Source organism: Pygocentrus nattereri, chromosome 11 (genome assembly GCF_015220715.1).
Source record: "Pygocentrus nattereri isolate fPygNat1 chromosome 11, fPygNat1.pri, whole genome shotgun sequence".
Lineage (NCBI taxonomy): Eukaryota > Metazoa > Chordata > Actinopteri > Characiformes > Serrasalmidae > Pygocentrus > Pygocentrus nattereri.
This window is the reverse complement of record NC_051221.1, coordinates 29,206,151-29,226,789: the sequence shown is the minus strand read 5'-3', so window position 1 is coordinate 29,226,789 and position 20,639 is coordinate 29,206,151. Positions and strand designations below refer to the sequence as shown.

Genomic DNA, 20,639 nt, shown 5'->3' with positions numbered 1-20,639 from the left:
AGAGACAGACAGACAGACAGACAGACACATAGGGAGAAAGAGAGAGAAACATACAGAGAGAGAAACAGAGAGAGACAGAGACAGTGACAGAAGCAGAGAGACAGGGTGGGACAGAGAGAACGACAGAGAAATGGAGACAGAGAGGGACAGATATACAGAGGAATACAGAGAGACAGTGACAGAGAGAGATAGAGAGACAGAAAGAAAGACAATGAGAAACAGAGAGAGACAGAGAGAAAAAGAGAGAGACAGAGAAACAGAGACAGAAACAGTAAGAAACAGCAAGAACCAGAGAGAGACAGAGAAACAGAGAGAAACAGTAAGAAACAGAAAGAGCAACAGTAAAAACAGAAAGAAACAGTTAGAAACAGAGAGAGAAACAGTAAGAAACAGAGAGACAGTGAGAAACAGAGAGAGAAACAGTAAAAAACAGTGAGAAACAGAGAGACAGTGAGAAACCGTAAGAAACAGAGAGAAACAGTAAGAAACAGAAAGAGCAACAGTAAAAACAGAACGAAACAGTTAGAAACAGAGAGAGAAACAGTAAGAAACAGAGAGACAGTGAGAAACAGAGAGAGAAACAGTAAAAAACAGTGAGAAACAGTAAGAAACAGAGAGACAGTGAGAAACCGTAAGAAACAGAGAGAGACAGTGACAAACAGAGAGAAACAGTAAGAAACAGAGAGACAGTGAGAAACAGAGAGAAACAGTAAGAAACAGAGAGACAGTGAGAAACAGTAAGAAACAAAGAGAGACAGTGAAAAACAGAGAGAAACAGTAAGAAACAGAGAGACAGTGAGAAACAGACACAGACAATGAGAAACAAAGAGACATTGAAAAACAGAGAGAGAGAAATAGTAAGAAATATTGAGAGACAGTACGAAACAGAGAGAGAGACATCTAGATGCAGCTGTATCAGTGTTTTCTGTTATGGTCAGCAATTTAGCGCCACCTACAGTTCAACATCCTTACAGCATGCTGGGACCTGCCTGTCAGCAAGAATCAGACTGTAGGTCTGCAACTAAATCTGACAAAATATTGGGATTCGGGCCAGGCATTAGAAAAAAGCAAAACACTGTAAAACCTTGTCTGAAATAATCCATCTCTCTAACACACACACACACACACACACACACACATTCTAAGTTAAATAGTGATGCTCCTGAGGGGAACAGTGCAAAGATCATCAGCTGGCACTCACATTGCTTACTGTCTGTGATTTCACAATGGCAGAAAGACCACTGAGAGTGTGTGTGTGTGTGTGTGTGTGTATGTGTGTGTGTGTGTGTGTGTGTGTGTGTGTGTGTGTGTGATAAAGAGCAGCCAGGCAGCAGAAGCAGAAAGGGTTTATGTGCAAACACCGTTTTTCACACTCTCCAACAGAATGCTCAAATTACTTCATTAGTTAAGTGATGTGGGTCTAAGATAATTGATGCAAGTGTGTGTGTCTGATCTTTAACCTGGTCAGCCAGCTGCTTCTTTGTGTTCCACCAAAACAAAGCTGAGTCATGTACAGCAGTCAATACCATCAATTCTTTCTCTCTCTCTCTCTCTCTCTCTCTCTCTCTCTCTCTCTCTCTCTCTCTCGCGCGCACACACACACACACACACACACACACACACACACACACACACACACACACACATGCGCGCACACACACACCTACCTGCATCCATCAAGACCATCAATCTCTAACCAATTACAGCCTCTGCATGGAGCCCTCTCTCCTCATCATGCCTCTACTCTCTAGTGCTCTTCACCTTTATACAGCCTCTTACACAACAAAACAGCAGCATGCTCTAACTTGCTCTTTTCTTTCACTTTCAGCTTAAAAGGACAAGACGAGGCTAACTGCACAGCAATATGCAAGTTAATAATAGAAAAATATACATTCACTGCAAAAATATACATGAACAAACAAGTGTTTAGAAAAGTGTTTAGAATATCTAATCATCTCATGCTGTTGTTTTTGCTTCCGGGTCCAGTATTAGGAGTTAGCTATAGTGTTCATAGCTTACTACAGACTTCTGTGTTGGGAGTCTGAAGAGTTTTACAATTTCAGTCAAAGCAATTAAAAAGAATAAAGAATAATCCAAAAGTCCTTTGAGTTTTCATCACCTCACTTACACAAACACCCAGAGTGTGCTCTCTGCTGGCCTGACTAGGCACTGCACTTCCTCTCAGCCAGTGGAGAACAAAGCAATCAGGAAACAATACTGCAAACTCGAAACAGAAATAGAGTACAAAGTGAAGTACATATGTGCTGACCGGGTCATTCATCCAAAGTACTTGAACGTGGCATGAATGATTTCTACTGTGTTAGAAATTTTAGCAGTGCTATACATGATCTGAAGCATTTCCTTTATAAATAAGGCATAAAGAAGGAAAGTTTTTCTCATTTCTCCTGACTGGATTCAGCAAGAGTTTAATTTTTTAATTTGGCACACACTTGCAGGGTTTCAAAAGGTCAGATCTGATGGTGACCTCTCTTGGCACCAGTGTCAGGTATCATAATCAGTGAAGTTAAGAGACCTCAAAACAAAAGTCACAAGATGAAGCCTCCAGCTCTTTTGCAGGCAGCACAAAGCTTTGATCATTATTATTCACAACCTGCCGTCTGCTTGACATGACCTATCCTGATGACCCTTTAATTCATAAAATGGCCCACAGTCATTTTACATACAATGCATATGCAATTATTTGATTGTTGCTGTAGCACTTCTAATCTGGAAGTGCCATGAGAAACAGATGCTTAAGAATCAGTATATGGTTACCATACATACACACAATTAGCAGCAATTGATTACACAATAATAGCATCACTATACAACAGGCAATATAGCAGACACATCTGTATATACTTTGGATTCCATTTATGCACTTTACTAAAATGCATCCCTAAAGTGACTAAATGAGATCAGTTGTTATTTTCCTGCACAAGAAGCACACCAACACTTATGTGGTTTCCATTTTATTTCTGTTTACCCCTGTTATGATAAGAGTGGACAAGCTCTGCCTTTCACCAAAGTGCAAGAAGGCACTTGGTTTCAGGATGACTCCAGCCTCATGTATCCTCCATCTTGTATTTCCTTTCACCTGCTAGTCAGAACACAGAAGACGTATAAAAGCTTATGTAATTGTACACGAAAACTGTACACAGGAAATGCTTTCCATTTACACCTGTGTCAAATGTGGGCAAAATCTGTCTCTGCCCACCATCAAATATGGTTTGAGTGATCTAATCACAACAACACTACAATGTGAAGCAGTGCTAAAAAGATGGAACCAAAATGGTACATAATGCAGTCTACAAACTAATGACTCACTAATGCAGCCAACTGAACTACATTTGCCTTATGAACAGTATATAAAAGATACTTTATTCACAGACAGAGTAGCGCATGAGAAACTAGTAAATTAACATATCTTTAAGCTGAGTTTTTATATAAATATTCAGAAATGAAGAGTAAACCCTGACTACTGCATCCAATTTGCATGTGCTAGATGATGCAAATATCACACTCTCAAGTTTAAATGCAGCATCAGTTTCACTTGTGCATACGGTGTAAAAGCAATTTCAGATAAACAGCATCAATACACAGGTATCCATATTTATCCATGATATATTGCAATGCCAATACTCTGAATACAGCTCTAATACGCAGGCAACAACATATCTGACTACACCTTCATAATGAATCTGAGGCTAAGAGCTAAGCTGCCTGACCCCTGCTGCCCTAGTGCTGCAGAAACTGATTAACCAATACTCGCATACTATGGGTTTATCTACTGATCTGATTGTGGCGATTCACATGCATCAATTTTCAAATGCTATGCACAATTATAAACAACTATATAAATGTTTACTTAAGTGTGGCATCATTTTTTGAAATTTGAAATTGTAAACATTAGCCATTAGCTATTAGGTTTGGTCTTCAATATCATAGTTCTTCAAAATAAATCCACTGTTTAAATTGTTTCTCTAGAAACATTTGTGTATTTGATGTATTTAAAAAAAACACAAAATAATACCACACACCAACAGCAAAATTATCAAACTGAACTGCATACATTTGAGATTGTTTATCAGATGTTTATGTGCCTGGTGCTTTACACATCTATGCATTCAGTGCTGGATGGTTTACTATTTATCATAGAGTTATGAAGTGTGTCTCAGCTCATAATTTAATATGATTCAAAATACTGGGGTCTATTTTGGCAAATTATTCTGAACAAAATAAATTAAGAAAAATGAGGACTACAATTATGTTATGGCACAATGTGTGTGTAAACCTTTGTGTTCAAGCAATGCAGATATATTATGCTATTATTTTAAGAATACAAAACCCCGTATTGTGAATCATATTGCATCATGAGCTGATTTAAACCCCTAAGAACTCCTATAAACAGAAAACCAGGCAGCATTGCAGCATTATCACAGAAGCATTACCTCCTCTCTCCATGATGCACATTGTCAGTTTTGCCTTGTGATGTCTTGTTACACACACAATGCATTATTACACACACGAGTTATACGACTAGATTCACCCAAGCAATGGTTAATACTACAATAGTAACAATGCCTGCAAAGCTGCTAGTCAATTCAACCTTGTCACCTTTGCATCTACAGCCTTAACCTCCACATCATTCTCTGGGGCCATTTTACCCCTCAGAGATCAATAAATCAACACCAAGAAAACCTAATTAGCCTAAAACCACTGCCAGGTAATTTTGGAGGTACAATGGTTTCTTATGGCAGCAGTGCTAGCAGTTGTAACTTGCTGCCTTGCTTGCTGTAAGTGCTTGCACATGTTCCTTGCAGTGCTCCTCATTTTTCTTTAATGTCAGCATCTTCAAACCTCTTTCACCCATCTTAAATAATAACACATCAGTTTGTAATATTGCACAAATTAAAGCAGAGCTACAGATAAGATCTGTGACTGTGGTCATGCTGCTCACTGTGCCTGCAGAATATGCAGCCTGTTCACTCAAACACTAAAACACAAGCCTCAGGCCCACACCGTTCCAGGATCTTCTCCAAATATCACAACAAATCCCTAAAGCACAGAGAACAAACAGAGAGGGATGAAAAGAATGGAGTCCTTGTGGTTCTTCTGGTTTTTCCAGCCAGAGGTCATTCTCCGACAGGTGGCAGCAGTGAGCAATGTTAATCTCTCAGTGTGTTACTGCCAGCCATTACAGACTGAAACACTGATCTGAGTTTGAATGTGTGCTTAAAAATGTGAAAATTATGAAAGTTAGCAGAAAGAGCTGATAAAGCACACTGTAATAAGCCAATTATTATGTAACGCTGATGCAGATTAACAGTGAAACAGAATTGTTATTACACTGTAAAGTACACTACAAAGCTTGTCCCTTTAAGTAAGTTATTACATTAGTTGTAAGGAATACAGCTAGAACTACTTTACAGTACGTGTGGGCGATGTGGCAAACGTATTAAATGATTCTTTAAGACATTTTCATGATACACAACGTGTAGTGCATATTGAATTTTTCTGAGATTTGATGAGTTGAAACAGAAAAAAGCCGCAGTCCTGCCACATTTGAATACTACCAAAACCAACAATACGATGGTTTTTATTTAACATTTCATACAACTGCTCTCCACTTAATCTGAACTGCTTAAATGTTGATCTATAGATGCTATTTTTAAGTTTGCCCAGCATTACAAACTTTTCAAGTGATCATGATTTAATCTTACATATAGTTCCAAGAAGCAGCCATGGCCTCTAGCAAAGCTCAAACAACAAAGCTTAAGGCTCAGCAAACTGGACAAAATCTATCATGATAAAAATAGTGAACAATCATATATTATGATTCACTATCATACATTCAATTGTATGTATGGTTAGAAATTGTGTTCAAGAATAGATGTTTGCAATTTACTTCTTTACAGTAACATTTATATTCCATGAGGCGCCATGAAAGTATGTAATACATACATTTCTTGCTGTGACAGTAGTGTGCTTATAGTGCACACTAGCCTAATTACACATGTGATTAATCAAATAATTCAATTTGGCTCAAAAATATCTCTTATGCAGGAGTGAGAGGGTATTCTTCAGAGTTTATTAACTACCATAAAGTGTTAAAAACAATATTATTTTAGTAACAAGTTGGCTAAAGAATCACAACTGACCATTAAGAGTACACTGGCAAAGAGGAAGCTGTATCTTCTCACACAAATCCAGTCCATTCCACAAATCTTACCTCACATACAGACTTGCGACACACAAATGAACTCTAAATCAGCAGTACTTCACATTATAAGTGATTTCGTCAGAAGCCTTGAAGACACTTCAAACCTGTGTCAGCACAGGTAACACTTGTGTCCTTTATAGCCAAGACATTAAGTGAAGCTATGAACAACATGAGAAACTAATTCAGAGCTGTATAATCTAACTGAATATTTCTGTAAAGTTTGATGGCTCTAGATTTAAATGAAAATCAGTGGGTTTGACTGATAGGATGGAGGATGTTTACAGTTAGAGTTAGCAGTATGAGTATAAAATGCAGTGACGTCCTTTGGGTCAGACGTTCAGTTTTTTTTAAAAAGCTAAATTTAATGGCTTCTTACTGAAAATTCAATGACTATGAAAACCATCTGGTCTGTAAAGTGAAATGAAAAAGAATCATAAAAAGGAGTGAAAAAACAAATGGGTGAGTCACAACAGTCTTACTACATTCCAACTTCTAAGGAGGAGGAGGAGGAGGAGGAAGAAGAAGAAGAAAAAGAAGAAACAAAAACAGGGCAGACATATAGACTTGGAAAATCACCAACAGAACATTTTAATTGTTTAATTTTTTAAAATATATATATTTTTAAAAATATAAAAGAAGTACAATAAAAAAGAAAGATTCATAATTCTGCACTACTTCTAGATCACTACTCAAATTTAAGCAAATTTGTGACACTGGCCTTTGTACAAAAGACATTTTTAGTCTTATTCCTTTCTTGATTAACCCATCAAAGGCGTAAGCACAATCTTGTGGAGTTCTTAAAGCAAAAGATGGTCACCAAATACTGAGAAATTCTGAACTTTATGTTAAAATTTCATTTGGACTGTTATGCTGATAATACAAACTAATGAAAAACATTTCTATTAAATTAGAAAAGAAAGCAAGTATTTTCACTAATGGTCTCGGATTTTTGGCTGTATCTTAAACACTGATCATAAAATTTGCGGAAAAAAAATTACTTTGAAGGTGAGCTACAGGTTGTTTAGATGACAGTAGCACATAAAAGACAACAGTGTGTTTAGAGCATTCTTGTGGTGCAACACACTATTGTACAGTGTCATTTTCCTTTCTTGTACTTATTTGTCTTAAATAAGAGTGAAATAGCTTCATTTTCTACTGAAAATGTTCATAATCTGCACATCATTCATCTATAAAGACACTAGGTCCACAAATTGACCGTTCTGAAAAGACAGTGTGACTTCTGGTCTTATTCACAAACTGGCTACCTCGCTGTTAGGTATGTCTGAACAATATATTATTTGCTAATTGTTGCTAAAGTTAGTGCAATAGTAGGCTTTGCAATTTAGACATTGCAGGCTGCAAAAAGTAATGGAGCCCTCTAAAAAATGACATTTTTAGAGTACTTGAAAAAGCACTCTATTGCTTTCTCTCATACTTCTTTTTAACGGACAGAATCCGTTCAAACTGCGTTTTGAAGGTCTCAGCGCTGTGACTTGTGCTATGTATGTTTGGAGTCGATGGGATTGGTAGTTTTTAATAAAATTAAGTTTAAAAATTAAAAACCTCCCATAAGCGTGAATGGCGGAATGTTCAGAACTTCAAATACTAACTGACATCAATAATTTCACAGCAGGCCACTCAGTCGCACAGACACAGCTGTTACGCAGGGAATCTGCTTTAAAATCCTTAAGCTTTCACCTAGAAACTCCATTTCAGTTTTAAATGAAGAGAAACTTGTCCTTTCTGACACCTCAAAACATCTCATCATTTTATCAATTAACTTCAAGGTTAGGAGCATTTGTTTGGCACTAGGCACAGAAAACTGCCCCATTCACTCCCATGTAAATTTCTCAAAATCAGAATCTGCTTATTTCAAGATTTCTGTGTTTAACTTGTCATAACTCAGATATTTTCTCCTCAATACACACAACATTACACCAAAATAATCCTCACAGGGTCTTTTCTCACACCATCTATCCGGTTAAGCGATAGAGTAAACATTTCCTGAGTTATGACTGTTTGTTCAGAGGGTGCAAATCAGACTCAAACAAGGCTTCTCCACTAAGAGCTGCATATAAACACATTTTTAACATGTTATATACATATAACATATATACAAATATACAAAATACAAATACAAAGTTTATTAAATATTATTATTTAATATTAGATTTCTCGCCATTGGTGCTGTTAAGGCTGCAGTGTTAGTGTCAAGCTAACGGTGGTGTACACTACCTTTCCGACATTGGGTAAAACACTGAGGGCATCAATAGTTTAAAATCTGAAATATGAAGCATATAATGTGCTTCATTGTGTATGTTTTAGTGTTTCAGTAAATTTATCAGTAAATACTTCAATTTAAAGCCTCCCTGGTAATACTTTAGTACACTACACTTCACTTTACTTAGAGCGGACAAATACAACTTATGAGCTCTTATGATTTGTTATGAACAGTACTTATAATGCATTATGCTAGCAATTTATAATGCATAATAAGCATAGCTATAACATGTAATACATTTTTTAAAATATTTATAGTCATGGTTATGATGCCTTATGAATGCATTATAACACGTTATGAATGTGTTTATAGATGCTTACAAACGTGACATTCATAGAAAGTGTTGCCGTAAAGTCTTTTTGCATTGCTTTAAGCACAGATTTCATTAAAAACAACACTGCCATTTAATAGACTACGATGTGAAGAAACACAAATAACAAATGCCGCCATGGTTTAAATACTAAAACATAATTTCTACATAGTTCTAATGGTGCAATCAAACAACTGTAAAACTGTAAAGCAGTTTTAGTATAAAAGAGACTCTTTAGTTTCTCTGGTGAAAAAAAATCTGTCTGGGACCAGAGGACGAGTGCAGGTGGAGAGTAAGTGTTCAAGCAAAGAAAGAATAAGAAAAAGATGAGTCATGACAATAGGACAAGCCAGACAAATGGTACAGCCACATCTGAGGCACTTTGATAACCAAGAAGAATGAAAATATCTCAACGCATTAAAATCAAAACATATTCTCTGTTTTTGCAGAATTGTAGCCGGCTGATAGAGACACACCATTTTTTTCACAAGATTCGGAGAATGATAGACATGGTCTGTCTCACACTGTCTGATCAAAGAAGACATAGTGCACTTCTTCCTTTAATAATCAGTTTTGCAAGGACTTTATTTACATGCTGTTTTATATGCACAATTGTTTGTTAAGTACCCATTCATTAACATTTTAGATGTGTTTTCAACTGATTCCACTAGTGCCTAGTTGACATCAGTAGTGTCTATGGACTTAGAAAATAAATTTAGTTAGACATTTTAGATTTGTGTATAAAATTTTGAAAAAAAAAAAAGATTTTACAAAATGAGTTGCAACTGTGAACTTGTCAGAACTAGGTCTATGAGCCTTGGATGTAAATTGTATTGACATTAGGCCTATGAACACTGGATATAAACTGTATTTTTGCTTCTATGTCAACACTGTTGAAATACTGCAGATGTCCTGCCAATATTATGAACTTCATTCTAATGATAAAAAATGAAATGTACTGAATAAACAGAATACTAGAATAAATAAATAACTTAATATACTTTAGAGTTTAGAGTGACTGAACCCCAGCTTCTTTGTAAAGAGCCCCAAAAACCCACCACAAAAAACTGTGTCAGTGCACTATTTTGTGAATACAGTGGTAAAGCTTTAGAGAGGTATTGTACATGAATTATTAATACTTAATTAAATGGAATCAACACATCTAAATTACAACAAATCATTAACACAAAAAAATAAAAAGGCATAAAAACAGATTAGTCATTTACTAAATTAATCATTTGGTGGATCCCTCGTGTGCAGTCTGTGGTTAGTTGTTCAGGTTCATTAGCACTTCACTTCCCCAAGGAACTATACTGTTGGGCATTCATATGAGGACACAGTGGGTTTACCTTCTGCTGCTGTTTCCCCTGGCACCCTGACTGGCATGGGTGCCACCCAACTGTTGTTTCTAATCTTAGTAAAATGCCTAAAGAGAGTGGGTGGGAAAGCCAGGCTACGAGCTTACAGTTACACACAGACAATAATTAACGGAAAGCAAAATTTAGGTAAATCGACATGCTTTGAGGAGAAGACAAGTACGTGATATCACTCAGTGAATGATCAAGACAAAGAAGCTAATGCTACACACTCTCTTACCCTTTTGTCTTTCCTCTCATAGACTTCCGTTGCCCTTACTCTCGAAGTGTTGTTCTTTTCATTTTCTTTTTCCCTCATCTCTCTGATATCTGCACATCTCCATCCCCTCCCACTTCTAGCTCTTATGACACTGATCTCCATTACCCATTGTGCTTAGTGCAATCCCATCAACAGAGACAGGAAATTTTCTGTGATGAAGCTACAGATGCATCAAGAGTTCAGTTTTTAACTGAATAGCCACCTGGGTTGTCATTTAATTCAAACAAGAAATAAGGAAACAGTTATGCTTGTACATCAGTTTTGGACATTGTTATTTATCTCCACAAACAGCTGCAATCAATCCAATGCCACACACAATGACCTAAATGCCCTAGTTTGGTTAATGGTACATGGTTTACAATGGTCACTTGATGAAGTTTTGTTGCAGTGCACAGGCGACTATATAAAAAGGTCTTTAATCTTGAGGGCGGTCAAGAAATATAGCTAATTCATCAAGCTAGCTTGTAATCGAAATAAGAGTAATATGACATGTTTAGATTCTAACATGTGAAAATTACATTTTACTGGTTAGAATTCATTGCCAACAAGTAATAACTGAATTTGTACTAGTCAAAATTTTATATTTATTAGTGAAACGTTAAAAAAAAAACATCTTTAGCAATGAATATACTGTTGTTTCTCAGCACATCTTCCCTTAAAATGGAAAGCTCTTGAGAAATTTGGTTTTATGTGTTTCCTGGTTTATGTTTCTTTTATTGTATCCACTTAGGCATCCAACCAGATCTAATGTAATATAAACGTAGAAACTGGGACCAGGTCCAGCTGTATTATCATTGCAGAGAAATATAATATTTATTTGTAGAGGAACAGCAGCCTAGCATCAACTAAACATTTTGCAGAGTACAATAAATACATCATAAATACATCGGTGTGAAATATTAGTCGGGTCTACATATCTGTCTGACGCCGATATTTTTTCAGCAAAAATCTGCCGATACAGATCATCGTGCCACCCTATAATTAATGTAGTAAATCAGTAGTAAAAGACTCTCATTATGATGAAAATAACAAGGCTTGAAAAATGACCTCACTACTTTTTAAATTCTTTAGACTCCTTGAGACATATCAGCATTTTTCCTCTTGAATTCCAGAAACACCTAAAAGTTGGAAGAATCTAGCAGTCCTGTGCTAAGCACCAGAGAATCGTCCTATTTTCAAAATATCCTATTCCTTTATATCCTTTTTTTGCAATCTATTGGTTTGTCATAAATCATAACACACTGACGTAGTCTATATAATCTCTATTCTCTGCCTTTTACGCTGCATTGCCTCATATTGACCTAAATTCTATAACCGTATCAGCCAAGTCCACGCTTTGTCAGTTATTAGTATGTGAGAGATGAACACAATTAATCTCAAACAGATCAGACCACAATTATATAGAGTCAACGAATCTGTTGGTGGAGATCTAATGTTCTCAGATAGTCTTCACTGCGTTGTGTAGCTCGATTATTATCATCAAAAACTCAGCACATTATTAATACAAGCTTTAGGCCATATCATCCATCCCAGTTCTGTTCAATGGGTCTGTTAAACACATTTCCTCTCCCCTATGTGCTGTGTCACTATCTATAACTCCCAGCTACAGAAATGCAAGACAAAAATCAATACAGTTTACACTCTGATGCGTGCCTATCATCCAAATAGACAGATATCACACAGGGGATAATCACAGCTCTATGTGTACGCGGGCTACACACAGACACACATTCCCCAGACCTGCAGCAAACCAGCTTAACAATGCAAGTCGAGATTTAAACGACAACAGAAATCTAGAAAAAAGAGATTAGAATGCAGGCAGGCCTGCGGAGAAGCTACTGCCTTTAGTCCCATCTTATCAGTCATCCAGCTGTACGTGTGTGTGTGTGTGTGTTTGTGAGAGAGAGAGAGAGAGAGAGAGAGAGAGAGAGAGAGAGAGAGAGAGAGAGAGAGAGAGAGAGAGAGAGAGAAAGAAAGAGAGAGAGTGAGAGAGAAAGAGAGCATGCACACACAAACAGACGCAACATAAAAGTAAAATGAACATCAAGAACACTCCCTCCAGCCAGGGCAGAGTTTCACAGCAGCACTCACACAGTCAATACAGTCGAGGCAGGAAATCTGATGGCATGAAGCAAATAGCACAGAATCAGATACACATTCGGATCTGTCACATGCTGCTCTACACAAAGCACTTCTCTTAACACATGTGTGTGAAAGAGCTATTAACAGAGAACTATTAATAAAGCGTATCTGTTCACTGTATCGACCAAACCGTCTTCCGGCCATCATTATTATACAGTACTGAGCAGTTCTTTTATTTCATTTTCTGTCAAAGCAGCCATTAAAGGATAATTTCAGATTTTTCAAGGTGTCTAATTCAAAGCTTGAGACTCAAACAAAGTCATTCAAAATGGTTTTGGGGAGAAATAGTTTGTTGTAGAGAAACTGACTGGCTTCTTTTACAGTGGAGATAGGAACAAGGAGTCACAACAATGACAACATAAATACAGCCATTCTATTTACAATCCAAAACCACCAGTGAATCTACACATCTGAGTTTCTGTATGTAATGTGGATAACAGTGGTAAGTCAGGAAAACATTGTTTGTCTTTGTTTGCTGTTTTAGGCCAAAAGCTTCTCTCAAAACTAATGTAAAACAATGTCTCTTGTATCAGGCAGTATCTTCATAAGCATTTCCTATAAGAATTTTCATTGAGAGAACTTTTAGAAGCATTAAAATCTTCAGACTTCTGGTTCCTGTCACTGCCACGGTGAACAACTCTGATTGCGGATTTCTCATCAAACCACACTGAATGACTTTGTCTTCATGTTAATGATTTAAATATGCAGAATTTTTTTTTAATACAGTAAAGTTCCCATTTGAATACAAGATATTCAAAGGAAAAATTACACAGAAGCCCCAATACTGAACTATAATTTATAATAATAATAAAAATTTATGACAATTATTTATACTTTATTTATTCTTTATTTTAATTATACTACTCAATACGTAAAAGTTTTGCCTTTCTTTCTTCACAACTTCCATTCTTTTTGGAGACTGTCGTCCCTCGACACTTGTTTGACCACCAAGCCTAAGTTCTATCTATGGTTTGTAAAATAAAACGAATTCAATTTGTTTGCTGAAAGAAAATAAAAAGAATCGAACGAACTAAGAAATACGAGAAGACTCTTCAGAATTCAGAAGTGCGGGTTCTTTATTCCTTTTGAGCATGGAGAATGTATTACAAAGGCCATTGGATGACACTCCCAAATATACAGAGTTTGTACACATGTTTTATACCCTCGGTGAAGGTGGGGTGACATCGCCCCACCTCTTTTTGTCATCTCCTGGTTTCACAAAACCACCATTATATCCAAATTGACCTTCATATGTCTATCAAATAGGGTCTTGTGTGAACCATTATCTCCAAGTCTAGTCTGAATCCTTTTTTTAAAAAAAAAAACATTGTGCCAAGCGCATGCTGGTACTTTTCCATCTCGGCTTTTGACCTTGAAAGGTTCACAAGTTCACTCACTCCCTATAAAGTGTTTGTCTTCTCTCTTACGCCCTACTGAGGAAGCCTGTTTTAGGGCACTTACTCCAATGTGCTAGGCCTTTATTTATGGTTTAACCTGCATAATACATGGCATTTTAATTTTGAGAATCTTTAATTTACATCAAGACTTTCAGCTTTGCACAGAAATCTGGAAAAGTATCTTCCACATCTGAAAGTTCAGTCTTAGAAGTTGGTTGTTTCCTGTTTCTCAAAATCCAAATGATCCAAATATGGACTCATCAGTCCATAAAATCTCCAGATGTTCGGTTTCAGTGTTCAAGTGCTGGTTTTCTTCTTTTTTGCCTATTTTCTTTACTTACTTAAGGCCGTCTTGACAGCTAGACACTTTTCAGACTCAGAGTGTTTTGTTGTCTTCTCACAGTGGAAGGATGGACAGAAACACCTGTGAATGTTTTCAGATCTGAAGTAAGAGGGGAGCTTGATTTTCTCCTCTCTCTCAAAGATGAAAGCTTTCAGTACTGTTTATTTGATTGTAAGTTTTGGTGGTCTCCCGGCCACCAAAGAAGTCCCAATTTATGTATCAATCATTTTTTGAACTTTTTGGAAATCTTGTTGCATTTTGACCTTCTGCTTACTTATGCAAGTGGATTTTTCTTACATCAAATCTCAGAAATATCCACTGAAAAACTTTGACTTTATGGCTGTTTTGACTGAAAATTAAATGAATAAAGGGTGAATTCTGGTGAATTCTGCTCAGTACTGTATTTGAGTAAAAGACCAAATTAGACATAAGTGTCATCATTGGTATCTCTCACAATCAAAAAAAAAAACACAAGATCTCTCTCTCTCTTTCTCTCTCTCTCTCTCTCTCCACATAACTGCACCACACCCACTACAGCTGTGTGTGTGTTGTGATGTTGCAGGGAACAGAAACATTTCTCTATTCTTCTCATTCACACTTTGTTGTGGCTGTAAGCTTAGAGGAACCATGTTGTCAAGTAGGGAGTGGTCAATTCATGTGTCATTTAAAGAGTGTAAGAGGCCATAAGGGACAGAGGCATGCATGCAGTCCATGAGAGGCAGAAAAGGAGATTCAGATCAAATGATCACTGCATGTTAGGCAAACACAGGAGAAAGGTCCTTATAAAATCAAGGACATACAGAACATTAATCCCAATTTACCTGAGAAGCTCAGTTCATATGTTACTGCCCTTTTTACAAAGCTAACAGATTTCTCAAAGGCACATTCACATGTTGAAGGTGTCTGAACTTTGCATTCACAGGATCTCATAAGCCCAACACTCTTCTGAAAGGTGCTCTGAAGTTACTTTACAGCACCGGTCGTGTGTGACATTCCATCAAAATTTTATTTCAGCATCCGAGAGCTTGCTTTGGATAAGAGACATGTTAGAAAATCCTGTTTCCCAAAGCACTGGCTTCCCACCAGAGGAAACAAGTCTTCAGCCTGTGCAGAATTTACTGGAAGTCCACATTGGGCTTCTCTTATTCTGAAAATCAGCCATTTTAGATGGACTGCAGAGCAGAGACCATATACACTTTAAAATCTAATTTAGATATCAAACAGAGGTGTATATTTTTGCCTAACAAATCAGGGGTGACCAATGATGGAAGGCTAAAACTTTAAATACAGCCATTTTAAAGGTAAAAGTGAAAAGGTGACATCTAATGTCTTGTAATTCAATATTATTAAACAAACACTAAGCAACATTATTAACAAGAATCATGTAAAATCCTTTTCTGATACACATTTCTCGTCCTGTACAGTGACTGGTTTGTTTCATTGTTAGTCACTGAAATAGACTGAAATACAATTAATTATTTGTCAGATCTGAATGTTCAGATAAATATTTTAGAACAAATACTTTCATAATAATAAATGCGACAAGAGGAAAAGACTATAAATGAAAACAATGAGACAAGTCAGTCACAGGTACAGTACCTAAATATTTCAAACTCAAATCATAAATTAAGGGTCGGATAAATCTGTGATTAATATATGAATGCTGAGGCGTTTAAAGGTCCCCTATGATGCAACGTTGACTTTTCCCTCCTTTTTCAAGTACTGTTTAAACACTGTTAAAGTTTCTAAACGTACTGTTTACTTCATAGTCCATACAGTCCACATACAGAAACTAAGCTACAAAAACAGAATTCCCTGTTTATATATACATACATGCATTAATATGTGTACACCTATTCAGACTAAACCACTTTAACACTGCCCCATTCACACCAAAGTTAAAAACTACAAGAAGCGTTTCAGCACAGGCTGCTTTCTGAATGAGGCGCAATACAGGGTGGCCAATCAGAACTGAGATAATTTATATAATTCTGTTTATTTCTTAAGGATATAGAGAGGCTGAAAAAGTGTCCCAAAAATGACACATACTTTTTCTAAGTAGACATCAAGGGAAAAAATAAAATACAAGAAAAATATAGGATATGGGCCCATTAATGCACAAATAAATATTTCATGCAAATTTTATGAACTTCAAAACTGTAGTTCGCAAGACAGGACTATCAGCAGCCAATCACAATCATGATGTTCATAACACGAAAAAGACTAAACTCCTTGATTCGCTCAAACTCCCCAGAGTAAACCCCCCAAAATGTAGTTACAGGTTCGTAACCTTTTTTTAATTCTCAAAAAAAAAAATCACACAACAATCAATGAGAACATGACATTGCTGACTATAATTAAACAAAACAATGACTACCAGGGCTTTAAATGTACACATTTTGTAGCATAAATACTATTTGCGTAATACTGATAAAAATATTAGATAGCTGTTAGGCTAGCTGAGCTTTGCTGCACAGTGACAGAGACTGTTTCTCTGTGTGCATGTGATGCACCTTCACTCACACAGCCACTCTGTTTTGGCTTAGTGACAGTGTTATAACCCTGGACATTTTACAGAGAAATCACTCTCAAAAATTGTTGTCAGAAATAAAGGTCGTACACCTTTTGTGCAAATGATCCCACAGCCACAGATTTATCTTGCATAATAGCAAAGAGTCAGGAGGAACATCTTTCCTCTGCCCCCACCATTTTGTGTGTTGAGAGAAGTGATGCTACAGATGGACCTACCAAGCTATATGGTATGTGGTAGCTGGATATAGATGGATCCTCTGTCCGGTTTCAGGACAAAGGAGCAAAAATTACAAGCAACAGTGTGATCGTATAGGATGTGGAACTCATGTTCTTGGTATATAAGGAGGTGATTTCATTTGTGGGGCAGTCGTGGGCTGGAGGTTAGGGAACTGGCCCTGTGACCAGAAGGATGCCGGTTTGATCCCCAGTGCCAACAGTCCATGACTCAGGTGTCCTTGAGCAAGACACCTAACCCCCCAATTGCTCCCCAGGCGCCGTGGATAGGGCTGCCCACCGCTCCGGGCAAGTGTGCCCACTGCCCCCTAGTGTGTGTGTATTCACTAGTGTGAATATGTGGTGTTTCACTTCACGAATGGGTTAAATGTGGAGGTGGAATTTCTCTGTTTGTGGGATTAAAAAAGTATCACTTAACTTTCCAGTTGCCTTTGGTTCTGAGAAAACACTGTAATCCATTAGACCCGCTGTCTGGAAGTGTAGTGTATCTGGATGGGGCTCTGAACATCACAAAAGTGAGTGCTGCAATACATCCTGACCTCGCAAGCCTACTACTTAGAAATCACGATGGGTTAAAAATCTAGAGCAAAATGTCCTACGTGCATTAACAGATCATTCATTTTCATTACTTGCATAACAGGTGAATCCATAATGTACAGAGATTCATATGCACATGACAAAGGGGTGGGCCAGCTGCATGACTAAGTGCATGTTTTATTAAAACAAGAGTACAGTTAGTGCTGTTCAATTAGATTTAGTGCAGCATGTTTTCCTGCCTTTTCTCTTATGCGATAAAAACTAGGCATCTGACTGCATCCTACCTATTTTTATATTGTTCAGAGCTCAGCTGCATGGCTTTATAATATCACTACTTTGCACAGGGACATGCCACTTTGGACCACTTTTGTTCAAAAAGCCAAATCAATCTGGACGGGGTTTGCCAGAAGCATCTTAGGACAAAGATTATTCTTAACGGGCAGAGCGAACAACACTTGAACACCCCCTCTACCAGATAAGAAGATCTTAACACTAAGATGCTTTAGGGAAACTGGGTCCTGCCTAGTATATGATTACAGCTGTGCAGAATCAAAACACAAGTATTGTGATGCAATATTTCTGCCACATCGCCCATCACTGTGACCTGTGTTTAAGAGTGCCCATGCAATGCACTGTATACTGTATATAGTGTCCCATCCTGACAGGCTAACAGAGTGATATGTGCAGGGAAGCACTAAACTGGCTTATAGAGCGGCTGTTTTTTCCAGCACATTCCTCAGCCTGATCGTGGCTACATCCCGGGAATCACCAAACTGTTGCCGCTGACGTCGCTCCAATCGCATCACGCCATGAAGTCGCCGCAGTCACTCATATCACGGCAAACCGCTTACGATCCCGCCGCTGCACTTCACTCCACATTACTGCCCAAACACCGGCTCTGGTTACGATCCACACAACCAAAAGCCCAACAGCATCATACCAGAAACCATACGCTAGATTCGCGCCCACGTATCTGCTCCACATCTGTCACCCCCACCCTTTCGTACAACACAATCGCCCCCCACACGCTTGGTTCTTATATTTAACTCTCTTTGTGCACTTACATAACGCCACTGCCATGAATGTGGTCCATGTAAACTCGAGCACGGCGAGGTAAAAACGGAGCGACGCTTCCACTCGAGCCGTTGCCATTAGCAACTCGCGACTCGCTCGCCAGCTTGAACTGTGAAACAGCACCGTTTAACGGCTAGCTGTTAACTAACTACAATATCGTTTCCGTTTGAGCCTCATTTCGCTTAACTGGCCACAAAAAGCTCACTGTTTGCATGCGTGTAGCGTATGTGTGGCTGTATATGTATTTTAGGCGACTATGGACACACAGCGACCTCCTTTCCGTCCACTCGCCGCCGGGCTGTCAACAGTAACGACAGTAACGGTCGTGTGTGGCTTGTTTGTTTGTTTTGAGAGCGGCTAACGTTACGCTAGCCACACGGGCACAAACCCACTCACAGGGACAGAGTACTCTGAGGCGGACTGCCCCGACCTGCCCCGACCCGACCCGACCCACGCCCCTGCCTACCTTCGGTGGTGAGCCGTCTTATCTTTCTTCCCCTTCGGCCTCCTCTTCCGAGCCTGGATAGCCATCACTGGAGAAAGCAGCATCAGCAGTAACGGCAGGACCCGGGGAGAGGCAGGACAGTGAAAAGAGGGAAAACAGAGGGAAGAGCTCGATGAGCTAGCTGACTGACTGACTGACCGACCGGGAAAAGCATCGTTCATCAACGCACAGGAAAAAAAGGTCACGCAACACGACAGCCTTGTTGAACAAGGGGTTTTAAGAATCCCCGCCGAAACCAACAGAAAGGCTGCTTGAATTCAAAGAGGAAGAGCGTTTTGTGTACCCTTTCTGGAGCTCATGGTGTTTATCCTCCTCGCCTCAGCGCCAGCCAGCGGCAGCCCGGTTCTCTCTCCAGCAGCTCGGCCGGAGGACGGAGGCGCGCTCCCGCTGTCTAGAGGAGTGGGAGGAGTCGCGCGCGTACGCGCATCTTCATCCTTCACTGGAGCTTCATGGGGATGAGTTCGTACATACACGTATACGAAACACCAGAAAGGTCAGAATGGGGCTATAGGCTGCAGAAAGATGAAGAATCACACTGTACATTTACACACTCTCCCATTTATCAACCCATCTGTCCACCTCGCCACCCCCCAGCCCGTACATCTGCTTAATCCGCCCACAGAATTCAGTCAACGGTGGTCGGGGCTATAAATCCACCACGGTGAACTGATGGGCCAGGTTTCATCCAATTAAGTCTGCTTAAGTAAGGCTTTGCTCATCAGGGAAGAAAACGAAATGCTTCTTTAAAATCATGTACTTGTGTAAAAAACCCTTATTCCTGACATTCTCCGGTCACAACACAGGCCCGTGTCCCTCGTCCTGCTTTAGAAAAGGGATTTGAGTAATGAACAACACGCATTGGCTCAGAGCCACAGCACCATCTGCTGGACAAAAACTCGTGACCGTGGTGTTTTCATTTACAGGCGTGTGTGGGCCGCTCGCTCATTTAATGTCCACATAGGCCTGCCCTCAGCTGGACAAGCCCCCCACTACACTCTGCCTGACAGCAACATTACATTAATACATATTCACAAACTGCTGGACTTGGAGGCCTTAATTTGAATCCCTTATGTGAGAACAGCTGAGAGCGTTTAGAGTTTTAACCCATTATCGCCCACATCTCACATTTTAAAACGTCCACATCTGAAGAAATTTGTCAAATCATTCAAATCGTATGATCTAAAAAGCTTATTAGAATATTAAAATTATTATATTAAAATATAAGTGTTAGTAGCACTGAACTACTGGTTTTTAGCCAAATTTGCAAGCCAAACAAGCAAATTCAATTGCGAATAAAAGTATGAAAACTACATGCTAGAACTCAAGCTTGTGTTATTAGATGCTTATCCAATGTATAATTACAAAAAAGTAATCACTTCCAGATCAGTCACAAGTTCTGTGCTATTTTTTCTCATCATACTAGCAT

The 20,639-nt window shown here is 38.5% G+C and overlaps 1 protein-coding gene across 2 annotated transcripts in view; it reads right to left on the bottom strand.

The window, feature by feature from the left end:
- srpk2 (SRSF protein kinase 2) overlaps positions 1 to 20,639 on the bottom strand; it is a 63,920-nt gene that overhangs the window by 42,909 nt on the left and 372 nt on the right. For both annotated transcript variants that reach the window (XM_037543028.1, XM_037543029.1), the window contains exons 2-3: positions 19,497 to 19,658; positions 19,175 to 19,241 (exon numbers count right to left, since the gene is read on the bottom strand). In XM_037543028.1, coding sequence (XP_037398925.1) covers positions 19,175 to 19,241; positions 19,497 to 19,658 — 229 coding nt within the window. The remainder of the gene's footprint in view (positions 1 to 19,174; positions 19,242 to 19,496; positions 19,659 to 20,639) is intronic.